Source organism: Brassica oleracea, chromosome C9 (assembly GCF_000695525.1).
Source record: "Brassica oleracea var. oleracea cultivar TO1000 chromosome C9, BOL, whole genome shotgun sequence".
Classification (NCBI taxonomy): domain Eukaryota; kingdom Viridiplantae; phylum Streptophyta; class Magnoliopsida; order Brassicales; family Brassicaceae; genus Brassica; species Brassica oleracea.
Window position 1 is genome coordinate 16,729,136 of NC_027756.1, and position 13,722 is coordinate 16,742,857.

Here is a 13,722-nt window from a genome sequence, read left to right on the forward strand (position 1 = left end):
TTTTCATCTTTTAATTTGTGTCCCTATTCTAGTGAAATTGTGAGGAGTTTGGTTTCGATTTTTGTCACAAGGAGTGGTGCTCATTAGTAATTTTGGGGTAGGCTGAAATCTCAATGTGTTGCATCTAGGTATTCACAAATTTCTTAGGTACCTTGTGTTCCAAGTTACTTTCTCTCCATGGATAGGGTTTTGTTTACCGAGGAATTAATTAGCTCCTGAGATTTGGATTTGAAGCCTCCACAAATGGTATATTATTAATTGTAATTTTTTTTTATTATTCTGCTATGATTATAAGTTAATTTCCTTAATAATCGTTTACTCAGTCTGTAATCTCAACTGATACAATCTTTCAAGCAGATACTACATTGAGTGGCAATTAAAGCCTATATAGTATACTTTTGGCGCTCTTGCTATTCACAATTAGTTTGTGCTATAAGCATTTCCCCTGTTAAAATAACAGGATGATAGTGGTTACTGATTTCATCGATTGCCTTTCAAAAGCTGTTTTTTCGTTCTTTTTAAACTGCAGGGAACTCCAGTTAACATCATTGTAGGCTCTCATGTCTGGGTTGAAGACACAGATGTGGCTTGGATTGATGGGCAAGTTGAAAAAATCAATGGACAAGATGTTGAGGTTCAGGCCACAAACGGAAAAAAGGCTAGTAGTATACTCAATCAAACCGAGTTAAACATTTTTTTAGTACCAGGGTTGATCTATCTAACTTTTTATTTATATATGCAAGGATAGATCACTGCAAAGTTGTCAAAGATATACCCAAAAGATATGGAAGCACCTGCAGGTGGTGTTGATGACATGACAAAGCTATCTTACTTACATGAGCCTGGTGTTCTTCAGAACTTAAAGATCAGATATGAACTTAATGAGATTTATGTTAGTAACCTAAATTCTATTTTTCTTCTTTTTTGAAGAGTATTTTCTTATTAACGGTAAAGTTGTTTTCATGACAGACATATACAGGAAACATCCTTATAGCAATTAATCCATTTCAACGACTGCCACACATATATGATGCGCATATGATGCAACAATACAAAGGAGCACCATTTGGAGAACTTAGTCCTCATGTTTTTGCAGTTGCTGATGTTGCATACAGGTGTTCTTTAATTGTCAACCTTTTTTAAATAACTCGGGGTATCCGGCGGGGCCGAGGCCCAACCGACTAATCCCGTGGGAGCCTGTAATTGCTAACCTTTTTAATATACTATGTTTTTTAACTGAGACGGGATTTATGTGAATATCAGGGCAATGATTAACGAGGGAAAAAGCAATTCTATTCTTGTAAGTGGTGAGAGTGGAGCAGGAAAAACTGAAACCACAAAGATGCTTATGAGATACCTTGCTTATCTTGGAGGTCGTGCTGTTACAGAAGGCCGAACCGTTGAACAACAAGTTCTTGAAGTATATATATGATGTTCTTATCAATCGTACTTGCACACGTATTTTGATTATCGTGATAAAGATATTTATGTAACTCTTTTTTCTCTTTGCAGTCAAATCCTGTCCTTGAGGCCTTTGGTAACGCCAAAACTGTCAGGAATAATAATTCGAGGTGAAGCAAACTTTAACGTTCATTGGCCTACTGTTAGAACTTGGAGCTGACGATGGTTAAAAAATGTTTTTTTGTCCTCACAGTCGGTTTGGTAAGTTTGTTGAAATCCAATTTGATAAGCAAGGGAGAATATCAGGAGCTGCTGTAAGAACATATCTTCTAGAGAGGTCTCGTGTCTGTCAGATATCTGATCCCGAGCGCAACTACCACTGTTTTTATCTTCTGTGTGCTGCACCACAAGAGGTATATATCTTTTTTGTTTTTCATTTCTAATTTTTATCACATTCCAAAATAATTGTTACTAGAACATGTCAATATTTGTTATATGTTTCGATGCAACAAGAAGAAGCGTTAACATTATATATAACTAAGCAGGAAATTGAAAAGTACAAGTTGGGTCATCCAAAGACGTTTCATTATCTGAATCAGTCCAAGTGTTTCGAACTCGTTGGTATAAGTGATGCTCATGATTATATTGCGACAAGAAGAGCAATGGATATTGTCGGGATAAGCGAAAAGGAACAGGTGGGTATATAGGCTTGCGTATGATGCAAGTAACTGTTATGCGCACTTCTTGTATTCATTTTTTTTTGAATAAAAAAGCACTTCCTGTATTCATTTGACTGTCTCCCTCCTACAACAGGAAGCAATTTTCAGAGTGGTAGCTGCGATTCTTCACATTGGTAACATCGAATTCACAAAGGGAAAGGAAGCGGATTCATCGGTCCCTAAGGATGATAAGGCGAAATTTCATCTTAACACAGTTGCAGAACTTCTCATGTAAGATTTGTGTGAGTGTGTGTCTAGTTTCAGTACAAGAACTAATTCGAATTTTTTATTATTTTTTATTTTTAGGTGTGATGTAAAGGAACTTGAAGATGCACTGTGTAAACGTGTTATGGTCACACCTGAGGAAGTTATCAAGAGAAGTTTAGATCCACAGAGTGCTGCAATCAGCAGAGATGGTCTAGCTAAGACGATTTATTCGCGGTTGTTTGATTGGTTAGTGGCAGGCCTTTTGTCATTAACAACCATTTGATGATTAACAGATTATTATTGAATATCTCTTGTTATTGTCAGGTTGGTACAAAAGATAAACGTTTCAATTGGACAAGATGCCAATTCTAGATCACTCATTGGAGTTCTTGATATTTACGGATTTGAAAGCTTTAAAACAAATAGGTAAAATAAAATATCTGCCCCAACATTTTTGTGTGTGCGCGCGCGCGCTAATAAGGATCGTTTTGTTGCAGTTTTGAACAGTTTTGTATTAATTTCACGAATGAGAAGTTGCAGCAACATTTCAATCAGGTACTTTCTTGATTGTAGTGGAAAACAATTGTAACTATAGGCCACTCTGGTTAACGAGTTTCTCTTGTTGTTTTGCAGCACGTTTTCAAGATGGAACAGGAGGAATACACAAAAGAAGCGATAGATTGGAGCTACATCGAATTTGTGGACAATAAAGATGTTCTTGATCTTATTGAAAAGGTTAATATCTAATTTTGGACTCCTAATGATGAGAGGATGCGGTCTAATATGTTTTTATTTCCATCTCAGAAACCTGGTGGAATTGTGGCACTCCTTGATGAAGCTTGGTAATATTATTATTTTCTTCAATCAACATGGACATTATGTATGTAATGTAGTTTTTATTTTTTTTAAATGTCTTCTATCTATTTGGGTTTCTATACAGTATGTTTCCGAAGTCAACCCATGAAACATTTGCGAACAAGCTTTATCAGACTTTTAAGACCAACAAGAGGTTCATCAAGCCAAAACTATCTCGAACAGATTTCACTGTTTCCCATTATGCTGGAGAAGTATGTTACTTGTTAACAATTGTACAACACAAGAAGGCTTGTATCTTCTATATAAGTTTCTTATTAGTATTTTCTCTTTTTTTTTCAGGTCCAGTATCAGTCTGATCAATTTCTAGACAAAAACAAAGATTATGTGATCGCTGAACATCAAGAGTTGTTGGGTGCTTCCAAGTGTCCTTTTGTTGTTGGACTCTTTCCTAAGCTCGAAGAAACATCTAAATCTTCAAAGTTTTCTTCCATTGGCTCTCGCGTTAAGGTAAAAAAAAAACATTGAAAATATTCTGTGAAAGTTTTCAAATGTTACCGTATATTTTCTAAGGAAATAAAAGTGTGCTTGCTTTCCTGATTGATGCAGTTGCAACTCCAGCAACTTATGGAAACATTAAACTCTACTGAGCCTCACTACATCAGATGTGTGAAGCCTAATAACCTTCTGAAGCCTGCTATATTTGAGAATATCAACATTATGCAGCAACTTCGGTGTGGTGTAAGTATATATATGCATAATATATATTTTTCCAACTGTGACATGTTTTGAGTGTTACAAATGTTTCATTTACCAAAGCACAAATTTTTTTCTTGTAGGGTGTTTTGGAAGCGATCAGAATCAGTTGCGCAGGGTTTCCCACTCGTAAACCATTTTTTGAGTTCGTTAACCGTTTTGGACTTCTGTCTCCTGAAGCTCTAGAAGGGAAGTAAGTAAAAACATTTAACTGTAACAGTTTAATCTTGGAGTTCAAATTAAGTCTATACTTGTCCCTCCCTGAACAGCTATGAGGAGAAGGCTGCATCTAAAAAGATTTTGGACAACATTGGACTCAAAGGATACCAGGTACTTGATTTTTCGAGGTCGTATTGCCATATATAATAGAAGAGTGCGGCTCATATATGTTGTTGGATAATACAGATTGGTAAAACAAAGATATTCTTAAGGGCGGGGCAGATGGCTGAACTTGACGCAAGAAGAGCTCTGGTTCTTAGTGATGCTGCAAAAAAGATTCAGAGACGAGTAAGGACTCATCAAGCCCGAAGACGGTTCATTTTACTAAGAGAAGCCACCATATCTCTCCAAGCTTTATGCAGAGGTAAACCCATCTTAATTAATTAATCCCTATCTTCTCTTTTGTTATAATTTAGAAAGGAAACAGTTTCCTCATACTTGATGAATGACGTTTTGCAAAAATATTATAGGAAGACTTTCTTCGAAACTGTTCGAAAACTTGAGAAGACAAGCAGCTGCAGTGAAGATTCAGAAGAATGGTCGGAGATATCATTCTAGAAAAGCATATAAAAATATGCATGTAGCGGCACTAGTTGTACAGACAGGTTTAAGAGCAATGGCTGCTCATAAAGAGTTCAGATTCAAGAAGCAAACAAAGGCTGCTACAACTATTCAGGTTTGTAACATTGAGGCTAATTTTATTTTAATACCAGGAGGAGGTTCGGGCCGAAGCATGTAATATTAGTTTCGTCCTAGCGGTTATTCAAATTATACAATTTCTTCTTCTCTTAAAAAGTGTCAAGCTAAGCTTTGTGTTTTTTCTTACAGTGATTGGTGTTATTATAATTGCAGGCTCAGTGGCGTTGTCATAGGGCAACATCTTACTACAAGAAGCTTAAGAAAGGAGTGATCCTGTCGCAGTCACGATGGAGAGGCAGGCTTGCAAAGAAAGAACTTCGAAAGCTCAAAATGGTACATGAGTCTTACTTTCTTTCATGTCTTTTGGCTAATAGATAAAGATGTCTTTTTTTGGGTTGTCTTCAGGCTTCGAGGGAAACAGGCGCACTAAAAGAGGCAAAAGATATACTTGAAAAGAAAGTCGAAGAACTCACATACCGTGTGCAGTTGGAGAAACGTTTGAGGGTAAATATTCAAGAGTTTTGAGTAGGATGATGATACTGAAGAGAAGATATAATGGCAATTGTTTTATGCAGGTCGACCTGGAAGAAGAAAAGACTCAAGAGATAACGAAACTGCAGAGTTCGATGGAGGAACTGAGGAAGAAAGTGGAAGAAACAAATGTGATGCTTGTTAAAGAACGTGAAGCTGCAAAGAAAGCCATCGAAGAAGCGCCTCCTGTTGTAACAGAAACGCAAGTCGTTGTTGAAGATACCCAAAAGATTGAGTCATTGACTGAACAAGTGGAAGGTCTAAAGGTAAATATATATATATATATATATATATATATATATACTTGGGAGTTGCTAGTGCCTCACTTATTTAAAAGATAAATAGTAACCGTTTTGTGTGTTCCAACAGACTGATCTCGAACAAGAGAAACAAAGGGCCGATGATGCAGCAAGGAAGTTTGATGAAGCTCAAGAGTCTAACGAAGACAGAAAGAATAAGTTGGAAGAAACAGAGAAAAAAGTTCAGCTTCTACAAGAAAACATCACAAGGTAAACACCATAATATCATTGTCTTCTTCCCTTACTAAATAGTAAGAACTGAAAGTTGTAATAAAAATAAATAAATATGATCAGGCTGGAGGAAAAATGCAACAATTTGGAATCAGAGAATAAAGTGTTACGACAACAAGCTGTGTCCATTGCACCAAATAAGCTTCTCTCTGGCCGGTCCAGGTCTATTTTACAGGTAAGACTAGTAAAAACTACATGACTCCATTCTTCTTCTTGTTTTTTTTGTGTATCTTAAGTTAATAATGGCTTCCCAACTTTTCATCAAAATAAACACATAGAGAGGTTCAGCCAGCGGTCATTTATCAGTGGATGCAAGGCCAAGTTTGGTAAGTACTCCTCTTAAAAAAGTAATATATCTGTTAACTTTGCTTTAATATTTTTCAATTTTGGTTGGATTTAACTTTTGAAACAGGATCTGCATAGCCATTCAATAAACCATAGAGATATAGCTGAAGTGGAGGATAAGCCACAGAAATCATTAAACGAGAAGCAACAAGAAAATCAGGAGCTGCTTATCCGCTGCATCGTTCAACACTTGGGTTTCCAAGGGAACCGACCCATCACAGCATGTATTATTTACAAATGCTTATTACAATGGCGGTCATTTGAAGTTGAAAGAACCAGTGTCTTTGATCGGATTATTCAGACTATTGGACATGCTATTGAGGTTTGTTTCGACCTACCTTACTATTTTTTATGCATCAGTGATTGCAATTTTTCTATTTTTATCTGTTTTCAGACGCAAGATAACAATGATATATTAGCATATTGGTTGTCCAATGCCTCAACGTTGCTTTTACTCCTCCAACGCACGCTTAAAGCTAGCGGTGCAGCAGGGATGGCTCCACAACGCCGTCGCTCATCTTCTGCCACTCTCTTTGGGAGGATGACTCAGGTGTGTGTTGTTGCCTACTTAAACATTTTACTACTAACACAGACTGCATCACAAGTCAATGTTTTAATCATTCTCTAGAGCTTCCGCGGCGCACCCCAAGGTGTGAATCTTAGCATGATAAACGGTGGAGCTGATACCTTAAGGCAAGTCGAGGCGAAATACCCGGCTCTACTCTTCAAGCAGCAGCTAACAGCTTATGTCGAAAAGATATATGGAATGATTCGTGATAACTTGAAGAAAGAGATTTCTCCTCTCCTTGGACTGTGCATTCAGGTATGTATATAGACATCGGCTCGGCCGGATCTGAGCACAGCTGCATGAAACATTGACCTTGCTCCAAAATTTTGTGAAGAATTTTTATATAGGGACAAGCTTCCAAATTACGGAAAAAAAAAATTATTAAAATTCTTAAAGAAATGTTTATAGTCTCCAAAATCTCAAATCCGGCCATAGACATGGGTTATATGTACAAGAAACAAACGCATTAGAGCTTTCTTTTTTTCTTGCTAAGGCACCAAGAACATCAAGAGCAAGTTTAGTGAAAGGAGCATCTCGTTCTGTTGGCAATTCTGAAGCTCAACAAGCATTGATCGCGCATTGGCAAGGAATAGTAAAGAGCCTTACAAACTTCCTCAATACTCTGAAATCAAACCATGTAAGTGTCTTAAATATTCTAGTAATGCTGATGAGAGATTACAAGGCTTTCACTAACTTAATGATTTTTTTTTTTTCATATATATAGGTTCCTCCGTTCTTGGTTAGAAAGGTGTTCACGCAGATATTCTCATTCATTAACGTTCAGCTGTTCAACAGGTTCTTACCATCTTACTCTCTCATATTACATTTTGTTCTCAAATAATTTGTATTAATATTGCATTCTCATACCGACCATGACAGCCTTTTGTTAAGACGGGAATGTTGTTCATTTAGTAATGGGGAGTACGTAAAAGCAGGTTTGGCTGAATTAGAGCACTGGTGTTACAAAGCAACAGATGAGGTAACAAATCTGATATGATAGTTTCACTCTTTAACTTCAAATACTTACGTATAGACAAAAACCGCCATTGCAGTACGCAGGTTCTTCTTGGGATGAGCTTAAGCATATCAGACAGGCCATTGGGTTTCTGGTACCTTTCATGATAAATGTTGTAAACCTGAAACAAGTCAAAACATTCCTCACATTGTTTTATAAAAAAAATGCAGGTGATACATCAAAAACCTCAAAAAACATTGGATGAGATAAGTCATGATCTGTGCCCGGTACGTGGATTTGAATTGTTTGATATATAGAAATTTTAAGTGTTGGACTAGTCTGATCAAATCTGGTTGAAAATGCAGGTGCTCAGCATACAGCAGCTATACCGAATAAGTACAATGTACTGGGACGATAAGTACGGAACACATAGCGTATCGCCAGACGTAAGCTTTGGGGGGTTTTTGTATAATCTACTCTTATGATATATGATTCAGAATAACTAATCTAGTAATTATTTTTGTGTATAAATATAGGTGATAGCAAATATGAGGGTGCTAATGACAGAAGATTCAAACAATGCTGTTAGCAACTCTTTTTTGTTGGATGATGATTCCAGGTACTCACTCTCGTGAATTCATTTATTCATTGACTCCATTTCAATTTTTTTTTTCTTAAGCATATTGTGTTTTCTTGGCAGCATTCCATTCTCGGTTGATGATCTGTCAAAATCAATGGAGAGGATTGAGATTGGAGATGTAGAACCACCACCTCTCATCCGAGAGAATTCTGGGTTTAGCTTTCTCTTGCCATGTTCTGGCTAAATAAGTGCTCGTTGGTTTCCTAGAGAGATAAATAAGATGAGGACTGTATTCCATTTCCTATTATACGTAGGCCCAACTACTAAGCTAGAATAGTTCAATAAGTTTGCATCACCATTTCTTAATAATTTGTTGTTTTGAAACTTTTGAATAGAGGTGTCAATGAGTTAACGTTTGATGATTCGAGTTGGAAATTTTTGAAGCAGGTATAATCCAATCTTGAGCTATACCAATCCGATCAGAAATCAGATTGTGCTAAAAAAAAAAATTATTTGTTAACTTTTCTTATTAAATAATTCGCAATGACTGACTATATATAAACTCGCTAAATATTTGTATCTTTAACTAATTAGGGATGATTGAGAAGAAAAAAATCAGAGTTGAAAAGTATTGGAATATACTGCCAAAAGGTAGTATTTCCAACTCGCTTTTATATTTGAGAAAATTTCAAATACTGTATACTACAAGTTTGATACTACTTTTCAAATTTACCATTAATAAATAAATATTTTTACAAATATTTTAAATTTGTGATAAAAATAACACTAAGCTATTTTTTTAATATTTATAGAACATTTATAAACTCAACCCCAACCCCTTAATACTAAACCTTAAACAATAATCACTAAAGCCTAAACCCAAATGTTAGTATATTTTTGGATTGGTGGTATTTTTGAAAAGTGATACTTAACTTGTGGTATTTCTGACAATTTTCCTCTATAGTTTGCTCAAAACTACTAAGGAAAATCATTTTCAACTAACATTTATTTATTTTTTTATTTATTTTTTGATTAAATATCAAATTTATTGATCAAAAATAGAAAAAGAATTTACATAAAATGATCTATTGTTCTAATCCGTAAAGAATAAAAGAATGATATGTTCTAATATGTGTAGAGAGTAAACCATCTCACTAGTAGCCCCCTCAGCTTATGGTTTCCCATATACTTCAAAGATGAGATGCGCTTCTTGACCATATTCTCAATGGCCTTAGTAGTTGTATCCATAGGTGCGCACACACCTCCATGCCATCTTGAGTTCCTCTCCTTCCACAGCATATAAACTAACATCTATTTATTATTTTAAAATAGTTTTTCTCTGGTATATTAAGAAGAAAATATATAGATTTTTATATGCAAAACATAGTTGCACAAAAAGGTACTTGTCTTTAAAAAGAAAAATATATTTTCAAATCCAAAATTTAAGATCAAAATAAATGAAACAAAAAAATAATAAGTTTTAACCTAATTAGAAAATAGGTGTGGTCCATTTCAACTGAATAAATGCAACCTAATGCTCCATCCGTTTCATATTAAGTGTCGTTATAGAGAAATTGTTTTGTTACAAATAAGTGCCGTTTCTGAATTTCAATACAAAATTTATTAATTTTATTAAAAGTTTATTTTTCTATCGGTTGAAATATGGTTATGTGTATAGGTAATTGTGTTTTTGTATAGAAATATATACAAAATGAATTGATTCCTTAATATGTGTGCACAAATCCAAAATGACACTTAAAATGAAACAGAGGGAGTATAACAGAAAGTCTAATTAAGTCAACTTCATATTATTAGTTAGAATAATTTTCTCTTTATTTTTTATGCATGTAAATTATAATGACTCAAAATTAATGAATAAGCGAAAATATATATTAAAAAATTATTACGATTTAGTTTTGGTCATCAAAATTTATATACATACATAAATTTTCAAAAGATTTTCGCTTATGTTCCTGCAACTCCAAACCGGTAACATTTTCATGTTTCTTTCCGAACATAACATATATCAAGTTATAAATAATTTTACCAAAATATATTATAAATTCAAAACAATAAATAAATTAAATGCAACTAACAATGTTAAGTTTGATTTTATCCTATTTAAAATTACTTAAATTATGGTTGAGTTGAGATGAATAAAAGCAATTTAATACATCAAAAATAACTTAATCGATCAAAATGTTTATAAGCAAAATCAAATGTTTGTTTTAAAAATTATCTATTTGTTTTTATACATTACATACAAATTTTAAAAAGATTTAGAACTTATAAAATAAAATATTAATTAAATTCTTATAAATTAGATATTTTTAAATATTGATATTCGTGCATGAACCCGTGAAAATCACGTGGTATTAAGGAAAAACACATATTTTAGTGGAGAAAAAGGAAAGAAAAGAAAAGAAAAGAAAAGGGAAGGACTGTTTTTTTTTGGGCAGTAGAAAAGGTACTGGTTAACTAAACCAATATAGGCGCACGCGAAATACTTTGTTGCTTTGTTTTTATAGAATTAAATATTCGGAGATTACCTTAACTGTTGAACAACCTCTAGTCCGGCTAATTAAGTCAACGTTGTATAGGTGAGGAAGGTAAGATTTTGGTAAAATCATGCACGAAAACAAACTTCACACACAACACACAAAGAAACTGAATATAAAATAGAGAATATACATACTGTTGGTGCATTAGTAATATTACTAAATAAACCAAGTAGTAGAGCAATGGGAGATCTTCAACAGAGAGTTCATCCGGTTCTTCAAATGGAAGCCAACAACAAGAAAATATCACCAGCTGGGGGAAAGACAGAACATCTTCCAACACAACGGCCATTTCCGCCTCCTGCTACGGTCGAAAACAAGAAAGCATCACCAGCTCGCGAAAAGACACAACAGCTGCTTCCAGTACAACGACCACTTCCACCTCCTCCTTTGATGGTGCGTAATAGGAAGCGAAATCTTTGCTGCAGAATCTTCTGTTGGGGTTTAAGCCTTCTAGTCATTGGCTTGATCGCATTAGCGGTTGCAATTACGGTTATATATTTTGTTTTCCATCCTAAAATCCCACAATACGAGGTCAACAGTTTACGAGTTAGCAACCTTGGTATCAACCTAGACCTCTCTCTTTCCGCCTTGTTCAAAGTCGAGATCACAGCTCGTAATCCCAACGAAAAAATTGGGATTTATTACGAGAAAGGAGGCCGTCTCCAAGTGTGGTATACCAAGACAAAGCTCTGTGAAGGTCCTATACCCAAGTTTTACCAAGGACATAGAAATGTAACTAGACTGAATGTGGATCTAGCGGGAAGAGCACAGTTCGGGAACACTGTTCTGTCGGCATTGCAGCAGCAGCAACAGACAGGACGTGTCCCGTTAGATCTCAAAGTGGATGCACCTGTTTCCGTCAAACTGGGGAAATTGAAGCTGAGGAAGGTCCGAATATTGGGGAACTGCAAGCTTGTTGTTGATAGTTTATCAACAAACAATAGAATTAATATAAAAGCCAGTGATTGCAAGTTTAGGCTTAAACTTTAAGGTGTTCCTTTCTTGGGTGTATGTGTATCCATCATTTTCTAATGCATTGATTAAGTTTTCTGAATTTCTTGTTTTAAGACTATAAAAACATCTCCATCTATGGAAACTTTCTCAAACAAAATAATGATATTTATAATTGGAATATATGACCGAAAAATAGATAGTCATGCAACAGTGATATTTGGGTGACAACAGATAGAGAAAGACAAAATTATATTTTTTTTTTGTAAGAATAGTTACTTTTACAATTCCTTGTAAAAGTGCTATCTTTGTTCGAGTTTTTATATACATAAACCTATACAAATATTTTTTAAACCTATAAAATATTAAAGATGTGACGCAACAAAAAAAATTGGATAATTTTGAATAGTTTAAATATATTTTGGAGAATTTAGACATCTTTTAAGAAGTTCTAAAATATTTTACATGAAAGTCTTTTAAGTTTTAATCGCAGAAACGGATAATTTGGATATTAATATTACCGTTACCTCTTAACTAAGAAAAGATCCAATAACATGGGATACAACATAAAACAAAAAGATTGAGACAGAGATACCATGATTGTTTTGATTAGACATAATAAACCCAATTACAATGTAGTAGTATTTTCTTTGTTCAGTGAAAGAACATTAATATCGAATTCAACTTATAAAAACAAACTGGAACTATGAGCTAATCTATATAATGAGTTTTTGCTCACTCTTCAATGCACCACGTCAGCGTTTTGTGGGTTCCACTTTCAAAAAGTGTGAAAAAATGTCAAGTCTATGGTTCGAACCCGGGTTATTGAGATATAAACATCAACATTTATACCACTAAGCTAAATGATACTTTGTACATTGATGGTCGAACCTAATATATATTTATAAAGTTCGGAAACTCTTGCTTCTACGGCTTCCTCTGAGGGTCGGGCCACAAGTGCGTTATGGGTTTCATTTTTAAATGAGATTCATCACGTTATATGAAAAAAGCTCAAGTTTGCAACAATTATAGTTTTCTCATATTGTAAACTGTTGTCGTTTAATATGAGTTTGAGTTATTTTCTTCACTGTCTCAAACAAGTCTGAGTTACAGAGTTACACCATGTGTCTGTTCATAATCTATTTTTTCACCGGTGAACTCTTCATGTCCACATCTTAAATCGCTTGATCATAAATGTTCCTGATTTGTAGCCCCTATATAAACCCTATATATGATTGTCATCTTTGATGAACTCAATCTGCATCTCCACAAAACTCATTGATTCCTCTTAGATTTAACCAACTTCTAGAAAATGTTTCTCTCTGCTACTCCAATTCGTCAAACCGGCGTCTCGGCGTCCGTCACTCAACCTTCGAATCTCTCCGTCTTGGTTGTATTAGTCAGAGCATAGCCTCTCGCTTCCTCGCTTCTAGGATTCCCTGAACTTCAAGAAAGACATGGAGTTTGTGGGAATCACGGTTCTCTTCTTTGATGAAAAGGTAAGTTAATCTTCGATCTATAACACTTCTTTAACATAATTGTTTTAATTTATTTCTTGATTCTTTGTTGAATAATATTATTTCCAGATTCCGTGATTCATGGGTTTACTCCCGTCGGACATGCTAATCATTACATGCCATCTTTGAAAGCTGGTTCCATTGTGAAAGTCGATCGTTTTGAGGTTTCTAGGTGCTCAAGCATGTACAAGATAACTGATCATCCATTCGTCATTCGTTTCATCTCACTAACCATTATTGATGAAGTCATCACGGGTGCTCCAGAGATCAATCTTCAGTCAAGATAAGACTGTTCGACAATCCCCAATTGATTGCGACCACAAACCTAGAACTTCCAGCTATATTATCATATTGCATCTGGGTTTATATTATGTTTTGATATCATAACTGATATTTAAACTCACAGATGTGGTTGGGCAAATTCGTTTTA

At 34.8% G+C, this 13,722-nt stretch overlaps 2 protein-coding genes across 2 annotated transcripts; both read left to right on the forward strand.

Moving 5' to 3' along the window:
- Nucleotides 1-535: 535 nt before the first annotated feature.
- Nucleotides 536-8,704, forward strand: LOC106318430 (myosin-11). Its single transcript, XM_013756404.1, has 37 exons — nt 536-658; nt 749-892; nt 970-1,115; nt 1,264-1,420; nt 1,513-1,571; nt 1,655-1,814; nt 1,947-2,096; nt 2,215-2,351; nt 2,427-2,573; nt 2,652-2,753; nt 2,825-2,882; nt 2,961-3,062; nt 3,132-3,169; nt 3,268-3,394; nt 3,483-3,650; nt 3,750-3,881; nt 3,980-4,089; nt 4,166-4,226; nt 4,302-4,479; nt 4,586-4,791; nt 4,968-5,087; nt 5,160-5,258; nt 5,330-5,551; nt 5,655-5,794; nt 5,879-5,990; nt 6,094-6,141; nt 6,228-6,482; nt 6,555-6,710; nt 6,789-6,983; nt 7,222-7,365; nt 7,453-7,523; nt 7,608-7,707; nt 7,781-7,837; nt 7,914-7,970; nt 8,049-8,129; nt 8,220-8,302; nt 8,384-8,704. Exons 2-37 carry the CDS (start codon nt 785-787, stop codon nt 8,505-8,507), a joined length of 4,410 nt encoding a protein of 1,469 aa, XP_013611858.1. The 5' UTR covers nt 536-658; nt 749-784; the 3' UTR covers nt 8,508-8,704.
- A 2,285-nt stretch (nt 8,705-10,989) lies between these two features.
- LOC106317144 (protein YLS9) lies at nt 10,990-11,820 on the forward strand. Its single transcript, XM_013755001.1, has one exon. The coding sequence runs from the start codon at nt 11,005-11,007 to the stop codon at nt 11,812-11,814; it is 810 nt and encodes a 269-aa protein (XP_013610455.1). The 5' UTR covers nt 10,990-11,004; the 3' UTR covers nt 11,815-11,820.
- Nucleotides 11,821-13,722: the final 1,902 nt, after the last annotated feature.

What these genes read in the sequence shown, in the direction of transcription:
- LOC106318430 (XM_013756404.1), top strand. Translation starts at nt 785, where the DNA reads ATGGAAGCACCTGCAGGTGGTGTTGATGACATGACAAAGCTATCTTAC. An exon ending in GGATAAGCGAAAAGGAACAG is followed by an intron (nt 2,097 to 2,214) that starts GTGGGTATATAG and finishes CTCCTACAACAG; the next exon opens with GAAGCAATTTTCAGAGTGGT. An exon ending in TCTTTGGGAGGATGACTCAG is followed by an intron (nt 6,711 to 6,788) that starts GTGTGTGTTGTT and finishes ATCATTCTCTAG; the next exon opens with AGCTTCCGCGGCGCACCCCA.
- LOC106317144 (XM_013755001.1), top strand. Translation starts at nt 11,005, where the DNA reads ATGGGAGATCTTCAACAGAGAGTTCATCCGGTTCTTCAAATGGAAGCC.